This window comes from Paramormyrops kingsleyae, chromosome 8, assembly GCF_048594095.1.
Source record: "Paramormyrops kingsleyae isolate MSU_618 chromosome 8, PKINGS_0.4, whole genome shotgun sequence".
Taxonomy (NCBI): domain Eukaryota; kingdom Metazoa; phylum Chordata; class Actinopteri; order Osteoglossiformes; family Mormyridae; genus Paramormyrops; species Paramormyrops kingsleyae.
This window is the reverse complement of record NC_132804.1, coordinates 10595377-10604740: the sequence shown is the minus strand read 5'-3', so window position 1 is coordinate 10604740 and position 9364 is coordinate 10595377. Positions and strand designations below refer to the sequence as shown.

The window sequence follows — 9364 nt, the reverse complement described above, 5'->3', positions numbered from 1 at the left end:
GAAAAAAAAAAAAAGTCGTGACATTTGTGCGATATGTTTTCTATCGCTCAGTTTCACGTCACGTCTATGACATCATGTCACCACATGGGGTAGTCAATCTTGTCGGAGCGGACGCTTTGAATCCAGTTTGTAACCTAGGCACCTTTTTATTTTTTAAAAAATGTTAACTCATTTTAAATATATACATTAAGTAATAAGAAAAATAGGTGAAATGTTGTTCCTTGTTGTTTAGTTTTATCATTACTTTCATTAGAACATCCATATCTTCCATTGGTGGTCTGCAGTAGTACTGGTCAGAACCCCGTCACAAGATACCAGCGGAATTTACGCATGCTGACAAGTCCAATCCCGTATCTTTGCTTATGATATGATGTTTATGGGCAGTGTTGAATGGTATACACTATTTTTTGGTGGGGGGGTGGGGGTGGGAGATAAACACACAGTTTTTGCTGCCTGGTGGTTCACCCTGGGTGCCGTACAATCTAGAACCACCACTGACTGTCCCTTTACATTTTTCCACTTTGTGAGTCATTCAGTGGAATATTTAACATACACTGAACATTACGCGCTATTATTATATTCCCTGGAGATTACTGTCCTGATCTCTAACGGGATGACATCACCAAAGATGGCGCTGCACGGAGACGTGTTGTGACACACCAGTTCATGCGGATTTGTTTGATATATTCACGGTTCCTCCACTGGTTGCACACATCTGCGGTTGAAATCAATGCCGTGTACAATCCACCTTGCACAAATCTAAGTATTCTCTTCACAGCTGCCAGAGTTGTCAAAGTCCACAGTAAACAACCTGTGTTTGTACACGTCTAACCCTTGTGAAAAAATAGTGAATTAAAGTGTATTAACAGTGTGCTTTGATCACTATAAGTATAATGATAATGCATTCTCTTTATACATATTTTTTAATGCACTGACATTATACTTCTGTGTACTTTTGAAAAATATATTTTGCATTTAAACATAATTAAGTACACTGAAGCACACTTGAATAAAAGTATGTCTGTAATCAAATACACTTTAGTACATTTTTTAGGGATATAACACACTTAATAGACTTTGCTGAAAGCATATTTTCTGTGCTAAGTGTATTTTTCAAGTAAATACTTTAGTGCACTATTTTTTCACAAGGGAAATTTAACAACATGGGACAAAATCCTGAACTGCTGTTTCCTGTTCCTAATCGTGTGCTCTGTTGTCCATATTAAATAAATATTTAAGACACAAACCTGGGGAGTAAATGATGGTTTTAACATTATTCATAAAAGGCTTGTAACAACACCATGCTCAGTAAATGAAATCATGTAAAACAAACAAACAAAAAAAAACAAAACTTAATAGCAGTTTCTGAAAGAAAATCTGGAAACTCATCATATGGGCTGTGTCTGTTATTGTCTTGGGGACTTATTTTTGCAGGGGTGAGTCAGAGAGCTGTCGTTGGCTCAGATGCCCTGCCCTTCTTCACGATGTGATGTCAGGCAAGCGGAGGTGGGACATTACTGCCTACAAGCCTGGTGCTTTGTGAAATTGTGAAAGTAGCAGTGAAAGAGGTGGACATTGGGTCAACTTCATCCTGGGGTCCCCCCCCCCCCACTGCTGTCCTGGAGGAATGGAATCTTGCAGATTATCCTGCCATATGTTTCAATTATCCACCTTGGGAGTTGAGGTGGTTGGGTGTGGTAACTATTCAAATAATTACTTTGGTACTTAAAATCTGAGGTGGAGCTGAAGAACCTGTGTAAACGGAAGCCCTTGAGGGATGTGGTCACTCCTTCTTGCGTAGGTGGCTGTAGAGCACCCCACTGCAAAGGAGCAGGGGCACGCAGGTCCAGGCCAGGATGAAACAGTAGCCAAAGTTGCCCTCCAGTGACCTGGAGCCCTCCAAGATTTCTCTGTTACGTAGCGTGTAGATAACAGCAGCAGCAAAGTCCGTCAGACCTGAGAGAGAGATGGGAGGGAGTTAAAACAGACCTAGATTATCAGTCAGAACATCCAAAAGGATGAAGATCACCTGAGTGAAAACAGGGTTGATCTGCAGGATCGGAGCAGAGGTGGAAATTTCAGGTCCAAGAAAGTAAAAATCTAGACCAAGATTTTGTTTCAACCAACCAGTTGAGTATGAAGAGTCAAAGTCACAGTCAGTTCTCAACTGGTTGGTGGAAACAAAATGTTGGTCTGGATTTTTACTTTTTGGACCTGAACTCTCCACCTCTGGGACTGAGACTATGACGGTGAGTGACCTTTTCCTGTCCTACCTGCCAGCACTTGACACAGGCCGGTGAAGTAGAAGAGGGCCCCTCGAGGGATGGTGAAAAGCTGCCACATAAACACCAGGAAGGAGACAAAGGAGAGGATACTGGACAGCACCATTAGAACCTGCACAGCCTGGAGCCAGTCTGCATGGGGAGGGGGGCGCCAGAGGGACAGAGATGGAGGGGCTCAGCAATCGTTTCCAAGGGTCTGCAGCTTGGAGACGCAGCTGCAAGCTGCTGAAGTGCTCCGATATGTCTGTGCTGGTTTAATGATGCTGACATCAGGGGTGGATCTAAGGGGAGGGGGAGGGGGGGGGGGCAGAGGTGGCCCCCCCTGCCAGCCCTCACCAAAAAATAAAAACAAAATCTGGAGCGTTTAACTCTGCAAACCTGAGCTGGCCAACCCGTCATCAGTCAGTCACGGCGTGTCGCTAAGTCAACCAGCAAGATGTACCGTGGCGGCCCAGCTTGCAAAATATTACCCCATTGCCACCCCAGTAAAATCACTGGGTCTAGTCTGGCCACTCCATTGTAGAAGGTCTGGCTCCGACCCGGCACTGGAGCTTAAAGCGAAACACTATTACGATCGCGATGAACAGACGTGTGCTTTCATACTCTTTAATACTCTGTATAAAAAGTCCCTTACTATAAATACCATCAGAGCCAGCAACTTCAGTTTATTTATTTTTATTTATATGTCATTATTTACTTAATATACTTTTATGTTAATGTTTACGTTTGTGTACTTACTTGCCCTGTGTTTACTTCTCCACATTGTCTTGGTTTGCACTATATGTTTGTGTTCGCTTTAACTACCTTGCTGCTGTATGCAAAAGACTTCATTGTATCTTATGTTATGTTATCTTATCTTAGTGGACAGACTCTCAAGTTATTGTATATAGATGGGATCTGAAAATGAACATATTAAACTGACCCTATTATACTCATTTTCACTGTGCGTAATCTTATTTTTGGGGTCTATTACAATAGATTTACATACATACATCAAAACACATTATTTTTGTCATACTGTATATCTCTATTCATTCTGTCTATTACTCTGTCTGAAATGTTCTGTTAGAGCCTTAAGCCCCGCCCCTGGTGAGCCCGGTGTGCTCTGATTGGTCAGCTTGCCCTATACGTTCCGCCTACGTCCTGCACTCTGCAGATAGATCCTTGCAGGTAGGCGGCTAAGAAGGATTATGTTACGAGGTGACCTCACCTTGTCTCGGAAGTAAGGGCTGGAATTCCAATGAGGTGTTTCAGGCAGATTAGAGAAGAGTGGTTTCTGTGGTGAGAGTTACTCCCTTTGGGCCATAAGACTTTGCAGGCCATTTACATGCACATAAAGCCATATAACACACTAAAGGAAAGGGAAAAACCGGAAAAGTATAGGAGGGGCCCTTTTATGGTGACATTCTAGTAAACTGCGTGATTCAGCAATTTGTTTTACTGGGTTTTTTCATCATGTCTATTAGTGCTGATGTTTATTCAGTCTGATGTTTTTCTATTGATCGAAAATATTTAAGTGTTTTGGACGGTATTGTTGGGAAGGGCACTATATAAAGACAAATGAATTTGAATTGAATAGTATGAGTATGTAGGTGTGATTTATTATAATGGGAACCTCTGGGTCTGTCTTTTCAATTGGCAGTAAATGTTCTCTATACATCATTGGAGGAGGAGCCCGAGTGAAGAATCATGTGACGGTGATGTTTACCATTTTCCGGAGTGGTGGCACACTGCCAGCTTCCAGTGATGTTGTGAAGGTGACAGTTATACCATAGGTCTGAGCTTTCCGTGGTTCCCCATACCCACCACGACTGAGAATGAGAGGCAAGGAAGGCAGATTAGCATGGTAGCATGTTTACACCCAGATGAAACTCTGATGCCGATTACGACATTGAAAAAAAAGTATTGGAGAATAAAGAGGAAAAGGGACTGTTTCGTCCCTAAGATAATTGTGAAACAAATGACATAGTAGAGCATGACTGTGCAGCAGTATGCAAAACATCAATCAAAAACTCTGTTTGTTTATAACCTTGTTTCTCTAGTTTCACGTTACAAGTTTCAGGTTTTAAGTTTTAATTTTCATTTGTGTTCCAAGGAACACTGAAATTCTTATGCTACAGTTGCAAGGGAGGGGACTGGTGCATGGGGGAAGGGGGGATTCAAACAATAGTGCAATACAGAACAAACAGTAGAGGAATAAAAGACAACGGTAGACAAGACAGTACAGGCTTTATCTGAGATTCTTTGGCAGTATCACACTGTATATGATCAAGTACAATCAAAAGGAACTTAATTAGACAAACTCCTTTGCTAATGGTATTCGTGATGCAGAATTTTTAAGACTAATTAGCGCACATTAGAGCACATTATTCATAGTTCAGCCACAAAAATTCATGGTGGTTGTGGCTCACCTTCTCTGTGGTGGCAATGAAGAGCATGGCCAGGGTGATGAGGTGCAAGAGGGTCATAGACACCAGCAGGAAAGGCATCGTAATGAGAGGTAAAATCTGAGGATTCTGCATGGAGAGTCACAGGCAACAGGAAAGGCATGGTAATCAAGAGTCAAGTCAGGGGATTCTGAAAGGGGAGTCACAGAAAGCAGGAAAAGCCTCATAATCTGGAGTCAATTCAGAGGATTCTGCAAGGAGAGTCACAGACAACAGGAAAGGCATGGTAATCAGTGTCAAGTCAGGGGATTCTGCACGGAGAGTCACAGACAACAGGAAAAGGGTCATAATCTGGAGTCAATTCAGAGGATTCTGCACAGAGAGAGTCACAGACAACAGGAAAAGGGTCATTATTTGGAGTCAATTCGGAGAATTCTGCACGGAAAGTCACAGGCAACAGGAAAAGGGTCATAATCTGGAGTCAAGTCAGGGATGCTGCATGGAGAGTCAGAGAAAATAGGATCCTGCAGCATAATCTGGGGTCAGCCAATTCCATGAAGATTTGCCACAGACAAATCTTAATAATTTGATTAATTTGATTCAGATTACCCAATCTGAATAATTGCCATTTGTTTTTAATTAGATGAGTATTTATATCAATCGGTTACATTTCCACCATTTAACCAATTCCTATCCCTTTATTGTAATACACTCTTATAAATTTAGCAGCTGCTTTCATGGAAGTGAAACTGAAAGAACTCTAAACCCTTGCAGTAGAAAGTTTTAAAACATGGATGGGCACATTGGGCAGTCTTATCCTCAAAGGGCCAGTGTGTATATTAAGGTCAGTGGAAAATAAGTTTTTTTTTATAGATATTGTCCATTTTAGAAGATAAGGTATTTTCAGTACCTAGGCCACCAACAAACTCAACAAGAAAGCTGATGTTAGTTTAACTGAGAAATAGTCACTCTGAGAGATTTTCTCCCTGGTTATAGCTAAGGCCTGCAGAGAAAACAACTTTAGGGTGATCTCCAGGGAAACCGCTTTGTTACAAAGCCCACCCCAACTACGTTACGTGACATCTAATGTGACAACTCACCCTTAACCGATAAGCTGACGTCCCAGGACAAAGAGAAGGCGAATTTCACGGCACAGCCTGGGCTCCTGGACTCCCTCCTTCTCAGCTGATCAGCCGCCTCTTCCTCTCTGCTCTCCAGAGCCAGTGGGGGAACGTGCCTGGTGTTTTAGCAAAAAACTGTTCAACACCCATTTCCTTCTGGGTGAGTTTCCTCTCTGCTTCACTCCCCTCTTTGAGTCTGGAGTTGCAGCCTCCAGTTCCCTGGCAAGCAGACCCACCCAAGGACAAAAAAAGAACAAACCACATGAAAAAGAAAGCATACTGTAAACACCGAATGGCTCACAGTTTCTCCTGCAATGTGGAACATTTCGGTTACCATGGTCTATATTTCCAGTCTTTGGCTGTTACTTGAGATCAAAGCAAATATGCATTGTATACATTTTCAACTCTAGCATCAGCTTCCAGCAGTACTATAATCTTCTCTTTCTTAAATATTATCCTGACACATAAAATTTCCCATGAATATAATATACTTGTATTACACAAATATACTTTCCCGTTCTGTAACCATTTTCTCTACCTCGTAGATATTTTCCCTTAATAGGTGCACATCTGCTACCAGTTTGGAATTTAGATTATTTAGTGACTTAATATATATTGTTAACCTGGTGAAATATTTTACAGTGACCATTAGTTAGTTTAACAGCGTGAAAGATCAGTTAACTGAGTTCTTGTTGATGTCCGCACGTAATTGTCCGGATTTATTCATGTTTAGGCCACGACTAAATTGCCTCTCACAGGAGACCAGCTCTGCTTCCTCTTGCACCAAAAAAACAAAACCCAGACCACCCATGGCAGACTGAGATAAAAGTGGGTTGCAATTTTTTTTCATCTGGTTATGGGTACATATTTAAAACAGGCACATTTTGTATTTATAGCTAATCTTTATTATACTGTTGAGTATAAAGAAATTTCCCTGTACTGGATCAATGGCATGGTGGGTGGATGGATGGATGGATGGATGGATGGATGGATATAATAAAACTTGAGCCAGATTTTTATGTTATCAAAATAATAATATAGTGACACTTTAAAGAATTCTAAGGTATCAAAATGGTCATTGTTCTCCTAGTATGAGTTACTCTGCTGCCACCTAGTGTATTACAAGAGCTCTGCTCTTTCCATACGTTTCATTCTTCAACAACCTAACCATCCATCCATCCATCCATCCATCAATTTTCCATAACCGCTTGTCTTAAACAGAGCCGTAGGGGTCTAGAGCCTATCCCGGAAGCTACAGACACAAGGCAGGGAATAATCCAAGACGGGACCCCAACCCATTGCAGGGAGATGATCACTTTAAAAAATATATATTTTTCAAAGCTTAAGGAATCATTTGGACTGTAAGTCGCCTTTTATTCCAGCTGTTTGATCTAAAACATAAATGATTGTTGCAAACACCTTTTTACAGGTGAAAGCAGTAGTAGTAAGTAGTTTACAGAACAGGGTCCCGTGTTCAAATCCTTCTGCATATAAATGCATAAGTAAGCATCATAAACAAAAATATGGCAACTAAGCTAGGTTTGTTAACTGGAAGTTCAGGTCTGTTCTATAAACTGAGAAACCGAACAAATCTAGGCTAACTAATTTGCCACTTACAGTATCCACTCACTTTTAGCTGATGCTCTAATGATTTCTATTTGGGTCTTAATTTGGCTTTCACATGGTCCATCTTACACTTTTATTGGCTTCTGCAGATAGATCTTGTATAGCGCCTTTACAGGCAGCAGGGAAAAGAATATGCATTTTTTCAGTATGAGAAATTTTGTATTTTCAGTATAGACACATGACCTCACCATGGGATTGGGTCAATATCCTCTATCAGAGAACAACAAGAAATTTATATTGTGAGACAATAATTACAAATTGTCATACTGGGATACGGGGATATTCAATATATACCCAATGACCCTCCTGATATCTCCATGAGGTGGCTGGTACCATTTTTCTAAATTTGATAGATCGAACCTGACGTAAACCTGATGTAGACCACTGATATAGACCTGATATAGACCATTGATGTAGACCAGATGTAGGCCACTGAAAACCATAATGACAAAATTATACATAAATTCTACCAGTTTTGAGTATAGGAGACTCAGGCTCCACAAGTGTAACAGCACTGTCTGCTACTGTAGAAAGGTTATTAGTCGCAAAAGTCAATTGTTTTCGATTTATGGTGGCCAGGTGTTCCGCTTTGTGTTGTATTGCACAGCATTTTGACCCTTTGCCCCGCATACTGACATAACAGCCAACATTTTCAGTTGGGGTTTTGCATATGGATGCATTCTTGTACCAGCAGAGGATGAGAATTTTCATTCTACAGGGTGGTTTGGGAAAACTGATTTACATTCGTGAGATATGTTACCTGATTGGCCTGTGAACATACTCCTATTGACAAGTGCTACATGTTTTTATTTAATTGTGGTTTGAAAAAACTTATTAAAATTCATGAGAGAAGCTACCTAATTGGCTGGTGAACTCTAAGACATTCACTGGCCAATAAGGTAGCACTTCTCTCATGAATATTAATAAGGTTGCCCAAACCACCCTGTAAAACGAAAATTCGCACATCAGCAATTTATACCGTTATATTAGTTTATACTCCATTTCATTGTGCCACATCCAAAGCAGCCACCTGACTGATACGCAACACAGCCAAGCTTCTCTAACAGCCTGGCTTTCAACCAGTGGCTGAGAAGACAGCAATGAAGGGGGTCATCAGGAGGCTGTGACAGCCGTCAGTCAAACCAGCTCAAATTTATAGACCATCACACATGTGGTCTGCTTGAAGGTGGTCCCCTAAGTCCAATTGTGTCTGGTACCGAAGGTTCTGGGTCCCTCCAGTCACCCTCAGATAAAACTGGGAGGATAAATGTTAAGCCGGAATATAATTAGCGTACCTGTCATGTGTTCTGCAAGGGGGATGGCTTTGGTGAGGTACCTGCAGGGAAGCCATCACTTATTGCCCTCCTGATGTTCTGTGGGAGTTGTAGTCTCTCTATTCGCATGAAAGGTTGCAACAGTAGTGGTCACAGCCCATGTAGCGGCTTAGAGAAGCTTCTCTGCCGGTACCCACACCCTGCTGGCCCCTGCTCAGTTTCACCACGCTGAGTGGATGGCAACGGTAAAAATTGTCACCCCCTCAGTTCCCACCAGGTGGCAGTAGCACCACCCATTTAACAGGCCTCAGCCTTCAACCTGTTGGCTACAGTGAGACTCTTATTGTTACTTTTTTTTTTTTTTTAAGTGTTTGTAGCCAGTATATGCAGACATTATTAGTAACTCAAATTCAAGTGAAATTCAAAACTGTACACTTTTTTCCCCACTCAGAACTATGGTAAATCCTATTAACAGTACTTCACTGGTGATAATTCATGGAGAGTATATTAAAATTAATAAACAGTAGAAGTAATCTTCTTTACTTCTGCAACAATGACCTAATCTGGAGGGTGGATGGTAAACTAAAAGCATCAAGAACTTAACGTAACTTTGTATCCTGTGTTGATTATTCCTTCCCTAAAGAACGTGTTTGAAACATGTTACAAATGACAGC

General features: G+C 41.3%; 1 protein-coding gene across 2 annotated transcripts; it reads right to left on the bottom strand.

Moving 5' to 3' along the window:
• Positions 1–1248: 1248 nt before the first annotated feature.
• Positions 1249–6016, bottom strand: LOC111857032 (epithelial membrane protein 3-like). Of its 2 annotated transcripts, none has more exons than XM_072715174.1 (5): positions 5770–6016; positions 4694–4859; positions 3991–4093; positions 2274–2414; positions 1249–1956 (listed from the first exon to the last, which is right to left on the bottom strand). In XM_072715174.1, exons 2-5 carry the CDS (start codon positions 4802–4804, stop codon positions 1784–1786), a joined length of 528 nt encoding a protein of 175 aa, XP_072571275.1. In that variant the 5' UTR covers positions 4805–4859; positions 5770–6016; the 3' UTR covers positions 1249–1783. The 2 variants fall into 2 exon arrangements, with proteins under 2 accessions (XP_072571275.1, XP_023693246.1); XM_023837478.2 differs by having other exon boundaries at positions 4694–4798.
• Positions 6017–9364: the final 3348 nt, after the last annotated feature.

What these genes read in the sequence shown, in the direction of transcription:
- LOC111857032 (XM_072715174.1), bottom strand. Translation starts at nt 4,804, where the DNA reads ATGCAGAATCCTCAGATTTTACCTCTCATTACGATGCCTTTCCTGCTG. An exon ending in TCATTGCCACCACAGAGAAG is followed by an intron (nt 4,094 to 4,693) that starts GTGAGCCACAAC and finishes TCTCATTCTCAG; the next exon opens with TCGTGGTGGGTATGGGGAAC. An exon ending in TGCCACCACTCCGGAAAATG is followed by an intron (nt 2,415 to 3,990) that starts GTAAACATCACC and finishes CTCCCCATGCAG; the next exon opens with ACTGGCTCCAGGCTGTGCAG.